Consider the following 7,755-nt stretch of genomic DNA (forward strand, 5'->3'; position numbering starts at 1 on the left):
ATCCTTTTTGTTTGCTTCAAGACCCAGAAGAAGTGTTCCGTGCGAAGTGCTGCCTTTTTTTTTGGTATTACTCCAGGTCCCACGCCGCTGTATCCAAAAGAAGGAATCTGCCCCAACGACTGAACAATGTGCCTCTATTTCCCCGGCACGGGAGGGAATGAATCCTTCCGCCATGTGGCCACCCCAAGGCCCTGTGGGGAGTATGCTTGTCATGTAGCGTTGGGCTCCTCAGAGCAAGCACGAGTGGGCCTTTGGAAGAGTTGAAGTTCTTACTTGCATTTAAGTCCGTCGACTGGAGCCAAGGAAAAGGGCAAGCGTCTGGCTGGGGCCCAGGCAGGAGGCCCCAGAAGAGACTCTTAGTCATGATTTTGGCTGAAGGGTTCGTTTCTACGTGACCAGCCCACAGAGCAAACCCTGTGTGTGCTATTCGTTACGTCGTAAGCCATGTAGGCGAACTGGGGAAGGCGAGACGGAGAGGAACGCAGGTGGGAGGGTGGGTACAGTGAAGGGTTCAGAAAACACGGAATATCCCATAGGATAACTAAAGTAGCTGTCCATAACAGACGACTTCACGACACTCACTAACACAACCATCAAGGCGGCTTTTTGATCCAACGATTTCCTCTGTTGCCCACCAGCCCATAAAGATCCAAGCCCAATGAAACGAATCGCTGTCTGCTAACAGCCAATAGTTGATTCGGAAAGCAGCAACGACATAGTGAGTGCTTTTGCTTCTGCTGGTTAAGTTGATTTCTTACATGGTTACCTGGTGGAGACAAAGGCAAGTTCAACAATCTTACATCATTGTGTTATGGGGTGTTATGGGAGAATTATCTGCCACTCTTGTACTTTGGTTTAAAGTGGAAACCATTCCATATTCTTTCATTTGGTTTCCTTTTTTGGGCCACATCTTTTGGCTCGTTTGTAAGCAATTGCATTACCCAGACATTATCAACTGGTGAAATTTCTCAGACCAATAGAAAAAATGTGGTTTAAAATAAATATTGTTTACATAGGCGCCATTCCTAATAAAGGTGGTAAAAACGACAAGGTTTTTTCCCATAAAAATTGTGAGGAATTTGAAGGTTTAACAACTATTAACACCTGTTAGCCACTCAGTTTTGAGTCACTCTGGGTTTGACAACTGTCAAAACAAAAGCCTGAAGAAATGTTGAATTATAAATGTAAAAGATTGCAAATTGTTAGCAGTGAAGTTTGGGAAAAAGATAATGGAATAAGAAAATGACAGAGTAGACATGAGGGAGGCACAAAAGCGGTGGAGAGCAAAAAGCCTGGAGAGATTGGGCACCAGGTAAAACCAAGAGACAAAAAAAAATCCACACAACATTTAAGAAACAATAAGAAATATAACTGCCACTCCCGGGATCTAGAGACTGGCATAATAAATAAACAATAGGATAACATCATCACATATAAACGCACACGCCACAGACATACACACACAATGTCCGCATTGTAAAACACGATAAGACAAACATACAAAACACTCATACAGACAACAAAATTAATAAATAAACCAACCATGTCTGGACTATGGAGGGAAGGAAGCACTTTTTATTACACTGAGTGTAATTAGTATGATTTCACATGTAACTTAATGTCCCCCCAAATGGACCACATACAAAGCAGGAATATAGCACATAAATTCCCTCTCACCTCCTCCTATTCTCTTCTTCCAACCCCTGTCCCGCAGGATAAACTGGGAGCTGAGGTGTTTTGGTTGGTGTGTTGTGTGTGGTGTGTGTGTGTTGGTGATGTGGTGTGTTTTGGTTGTGGTCTGCTGGGTTGTGTTGTTGTGTGTGTGGGTGTGGTTTGTGTGTGGTGTTTGGACACACACACACACACCTCAGCTCCATTTATCCTGCGGAGAGGGTTGGAAGAAGAGAATAGAGAGTGAGAGGGAAGTGCATCCTGCTGGTATGGGTCATTTGGGACAAAGTACATGAAACACTAAAACACAGGGTAATAAAAGTGTTCCTTCCTCCAAAGTCAGACATGGTGGTAAATGTGGCTGAGTTGTGTGAGCAACGTGTTTACATGCGCATGTGTGTATGTCTGTGCGTGTGCGTTTATAGAGAAGATTTAGTACCTCTCATGTAATAGCAGTCTCCAGACTCCAGTGGCAGCATCAAGCCAGGTGTGTGGATGTCCCAGGCTACCTTGAGCCCAATCCTCCAGCATGCCTTCTCACCGCTGCCTCCCTCACTGCTCTCACCTGTCAGTCATACACAGCCCAACTCACTGTAACATTTGCATTTTACATTTATATTCACATTTCAGGCTTTTGGTTTGACAGTTTCACCCAGAGTGACTCAAACTGAGTGTAACAGTGTAATATGCTTAAACTTAAATTCCTCACATTTTTATGGAAAAATGTCTTTTTTACACTTTATAGTAATGGCTATGTAACAATATTTATTTAAACCACATTTTTTTATGTCTGAAATTTCAAGTGATAATGTGGTAATGCAATGCTAAAACAGCAAAGATGTGGCCAAAAAAGAAACAAATGAAAGAATATGAATGGTTACCACTTTAAAAAGTAAGGAGTGCCATGATTAAATCCATAACACCCAAACAATGGATGTAAGATGTAATGCCTTTGTCTCCACCAGAAAGTAAGAATCACTTAACAGCAGAGCAAAGATGATATGTGTTGCTGTGATCATATTGGCTGTTAGCACAGGATCTTTATGCTATCATTATGCTGTGCAAGAGGAAATCGTTGGATAAAAGCCCTTGATGTTGTTTAGTGAGTGTGTGAGAGTGTGTTATTGGACAGTAGGTATCCTATGATATTCCTGTTTCTGAACCCATTCACTGTAACCACCTCCCCTGCTCCTCTCTCTCCTTCCATTCCTACATGGCACACTAAGAAAACAAGATTTGGCTTGGCTGGCCAAAACCCTTCAGCAAAATCAATACTAAAGTCTTTCTGGGCCTCTCTGCCCCACAGCTGCCTTTTCCTTTGCTCAGCACGGATAAATAGTAACTTAATTTCCAGCCATTGTGCTCTGAGAGCCAGCTAATGACAGCACTCCCCAAGGCCTTGGGAATGGTGGAAGATCATCCTCCGTGCCGGAAAAAGCTCAGTCGTGGCAGATTCCTTTGGATCAGCGCAGCTGAGAAAAACACTCAGAACACTTCTCTGGCTGAAGCAAAAAAACAAGGTGAGGCTGCTTAAAAAGAAAAAAGCCCCTCAAATGAAGCAGGTGTCATGCAAAACATCTAGTCTCGGTACATCTAAGAAACCTAATGTGCTGCGTTTTTCTTTCTTCTCGGGAACAGGTCTCTTTCTTCTCAGGGACAATGTGAGAAACGTGAACCTATTGTTAAAGTGCAACATTCCTTGAGGTAACAATTTCGTTAGCCAGGTTCTGGGAGTCCTCAGAGCCAACCACTGGGATATAGCTCTGATCAGACTTTCCTCTCTCAAGTCTGGAGCTGTGGGGTCATTCAGGACTAGAAAAGACACAGCTGTTACGCACGGCAAGGTGTTATGCCATAGTGTTTGAAGCCCGTGTTCGCAGGGTCAAAGTTGAAATGGCCTGGAACAAATCATTGAAGCAGACCTCTGCAGCAGGTGTTCCTGATTAGGGAACCCCAATGAAGAAAGCCTAGCTATAAAATGTGCTGGGATGTCAGAGCAGTTGGTATTGCACTTGTATGATACTGTAAAGACACAGACATGACACAGATGCAGGCTGTGTAGGAACAGTACAGTACATGTACTGAACGCTTGCTGAACTACAGCTGCACCTTTATCTCCCTTCACAACAGGAAATCGTGTTTTGCTCTCCTTCCAGCCTGTGAACGGCCTTTCCTTAGGCTAGGAATGATCTGCTGAGTGGCTGCTCAAGGACATTAGACTTTTTTTTTTTACAATAAAATTACAGTACGCAAACTCTGACACTGAAAACATACAAATTACGAGGAGCCTAATTTACATAAAATATTCTTGATATGGGGGTACTGTCTTCTAGTTGTTTTGCATTATGCTCTAGAAGGCATAATTCTCTCACTGAGACGCTCTATCAACTCGATCTGGAAATACTATCAGCTCTCGAAAGAGTGCACATTCCATAATTAGGAGACATCGTATTATCCATACAGTACAGTCTAGGAACACTTATCAAAGCAGGGCTCATTATTCCATATCAGATAATTGCACATCGATCATTTCTTGGGGAAATGATTTAGATGAGATGTGATAAGGCCTGTTTGTCAGACTGGGCTATTGAGCGCATGTTAAGAGCTCAGATCCAAATGTCTGTGATCTCCCAACGCACGTCAGCGATAAGGCTGTCAGCAGCAAGCCTGTGATGACATTTGATAATGGTTTGACACTATCACATAGATGGATCTGATGGTTGACTCACTAGAGGCCATGTCTACAGCTGCTACAGAACTGCTGTAGGGCCAGAATACACAAGGTTAGCTGCGTCTGATCCACCATAAAGCAGCTGAGATAAGTTAATAGGATATTGTAGCGAAAGACAAAAAGGAATCTTAATTTCAGAAACACCATGCCAAAGATGCCATTAAATACTTTGGATTCAAGTGTATAAGAGTGAAATAAAAGATTCTAAAGTGTTAAATCTACAGATCTCAACTATTCTTATCAAAGTAGCACAGTTGTGACAAGTACGCTTTATTAGCTTTGACCCTTACCTTTGTCGTCATGACAGCTATAGCTGTAAACAGCAACTGGCGAATGAGTGATGAGGTTCTCATCGTGGTGCCACCCTACTGCCATTTTCCCCATACCAAAGTAAGGTTCCTCTTTGAGCTGGCTAATAGTTGCTGGGTTCATGTAGTTGAGTAAGGTGACGTTGAACTTGACCGGACCAGTGCATACCTGCGGAGGACTCGGCTGTGAACAGCCCTGCCCGCTTGCCTGTTCCGCCTTGTTCTCAATGTGATAATCTGACAAGCTGTGCTTGAGTTGGGTCACGGGTTTCTCTTGGGTCCCTAGTCCCACAGGTTCAGTCGCTGTGCCACTGGTCTTAGGCGCCCAGCCGGGGAATTTTCCTTCACTGAGTTCCAACCCTACTGTGACACCTGGTTTGACCTGAGAGGACTCTCCCTCCTCACTGCTGTGTTTGGACCCAGTCTCCCATTCTCCTTCTTGTTTTGACCCAGAGCAGCCTTCTTCACTGTGTTTCGACTCAATGTCCCATTCCTCACTGTGCTTGGACTCTGTGTCCCCCTCTTCACTCTGTCGAGACCCTGAGTCCCCTCCTTCACTATTCTTGGAGTCTTCACTGTGTTTAGACTCTGTATCCCCTTCTTCACCCTGTTTAGGCTCTGCCTCCCCCTTTGCACACTGAGTTAGCCTATCTCCTTCCTTCAGCTGAGACACATCAGAACAGAAGAACGTGTTAAGCTCCCACAATGCCTTGCAGGCAGCCCTCAAGTCAGGGTCACAACAGTTTTGTCCTTTGACCTCAGTGTCCTCACTGTGCCAGGGGATGGCAAAGAGCCGTGTGTCCAGATAGCGATAGGTGTGGCCCGGCTCACCCAGCAGAGCCCGTGACACTGCGGTAAATACATCTCGGTCACGGACACGAACCAAATCCCGCAGGAGGCAGCCCTTCCTTCTCAGGGTGAGAAAAGCTGCCTGAACCCGGCCATGGAGCTCAGCAGGCAGCGAGCAGGATCTCCTCAGAACCAGGCCAGAGTAACTGGAATCCCACTTAGAAACACAAGACATTCTTATGATAACAGGATGATCATGGTATACTAAAACATAACGCATCTTGCTAAAACTCAATTACAATCTTATCTGCAGATCTCTCAGATCTTGAGCAAACTATTACACATACAGGGCTGTAGCAGCAGGTTACAATAGGGAAAAAGGCTGCTGTAGGCCCTTAAAAGTAGAAGTTTAAGGATTAATAGCATTATCTGGAAGTGTGGCTGACTCACCAGTTGCTGAAAGCCTCGATCTGAAGGTCCCAGAAAGGGGATCTTCTGATCTCCCAACTTATGCAGTAGCCTCCGCCTCTGCGGAACACAACACAGCAAAACAGGCTGATAAGAAGCAGCATAAACCTTCTGCATTTAGCATGTAGTTGTTTACTTTTTTTTAGACTTTTGTGTCTAAATTCAGCTTTTAATTTAAATTAAAATATATTTAGTGTATAACTTTTGGGGAATTAGGGTGCAGAGATGGTGTGGGTGTAGGTAAAATGTACTGTGATTGGGCACTAAAAATTACATTACCTCCTTGGATAAAAACCTAATGGACCTTATGAACTTCTACAGTTTGTCTCTACAGCCACTTCCACTATGGTTCTTTGAACCTAAGACTGCCATTTCTTAGTGGGAACAAAGCATTTGCAGACCTGGATACGTATCCAACCATTTTACATTACCTTAGTATAAATGTATATTTTAGTAATAAACACTGAAACTTTAGTGTAAAATATTTAACATCACATACCGGGATATGGAGACTAACAAGAGCAAACTGTTAAACTGAAATGAAATCATACAAACTAAAACACCAGGCATTTAGGGGTCAAATTAATAAATTAATTTTAACAAATGATGCTTTCAAAACCAGCTGTGATATCACAGGAACCTGGTAACCAGCCATTTTCATTGACGTCTCACATTTTCATGATTTTGTGAAGGCTGCCGTGGGGTTCCTCACAACCTAATAAAAGATGCCCTGTGCCATACAGAGCTCCTCCAATAAAAACGTGAACCTGGTGGAGGGATCAAAGTTCTTTTCATTGCGACGCATTCCATTCTGACCTGTAAATCCAACGGCAACTGGCATAAAAACTATATGCCCAAATAAATTTCACAACTATTTCCCCACCCTGCCTCTTCTTGCCCTTCCCGTGTGTGCTTGTGCCTAGGTGTGTGTATGTGGAGGCATTATATCTGTGTGTATGTGGGTTCAAACCCTCATATTAATTCCCTACAGGTGCACACACACACACAGCCGCTGCATGGTGTCTCAGCAGCAGGGGAAGGAGAAATGTCACCGACATGCCACTGTCTTTTTACATCTTTTAAAGTTTTGAATGAATGGCCTGTGCATCAACCACCAAGTGGTTGTGATAGTTTAAAGAGAACCAACCCTGTGTATATTTCCGAGACATTTACAAGTAGTGTCTCACATTTCTTCTGACCTAATAATGCCAAAGACCTCATGTGGCACACTACAGGGAATATGGGAACTGGCTGCCAAAATATGTCCTGACTTTTAGAGTGAAATAAAATGTCCTGTTAATAACATTAAAGCGCCGGTATAAAAAGATGTGTGTCCTGACTCGAAAGGGGGCTGGATCAAAAAGAGGGCAAGCGGTGCAAAGTATGTGTATTAAAGACAGGAGGGAGGAAAACAGATCCCAATAACTGAGGTGGAAGAAATGGGAGGGCATCACATCTGAAGCAGTTTGGTGAATTTACCTTCAGGGCTGAATCTTTACCTTAGGCTAAACAACACAACACCTGCTGAAAGTTTTCTTAAAGGATGCACATGAGTGTACAGGCCTTCCAAGTTATTCTGGAACAAACAAAAACAGACTTGCAGACAGTTGGAATCTAAAAAACAAAACAACATGCACTATTCATGGCCAGACTGCATTCAAAGACTGTTGGAAGAAATTGACAACCTGACACACATTCATTGGTGTCAAATTCTGACTCATGACAGAAGCTCAAGATATCAAGGTGAGGCTCTGTGCTAGTGTTGTATGTGTATCTGTGTGTGTGTGT

At 43.5% G+C, this 7,755-nt stretch overlaps 1 protein-coding gene across 1 annotated transcript in view; it reads right to left on the minus strand.

Annotated features, from left to right (window-relative positions):
* The window catches only part of fto (FTO alpha-ketoglutarate dependent dioxygenase), a 122,757-nt gene that overhangs the window by 96,086 nt on the left and 18,916 nt on the right, over positions 1-7,755 (minus strand). The window contains exons 3-5 of the mRNA XM_035682200.1: positions 5,950-6,027; positions 4,693-5,716; positions 2,111-2,236 (exon numbers count right to left, since the gene is read on the minus strand). Coding sequence (XP_035538093.1) covers positions 2,111-2,236; positions 4,693-5,716; positions 5,950-6,027 — 1,228 coding nt within the window. The remainder of the gene's footprint in view (positions 1-2,110; positions 2,237-4,692; positions 5,717-5,949; positions 6,028-7,755) is intronic.

Source organism: Morone saxatilis, unplaced genomic scaffold (assembly GCF_004916995.1).
Source record: "Morone saxatilis isolate NCDOM2014 unplaced genomic scaffold, NCSU_SB_2.0 Contig11, whole genome shotgun sequence".
Taxonomy (NCBI): Eukaryota; Metazoa; Chordata; class Actinopteri; family Moronidae; genus Morone; species Morone saxatilis.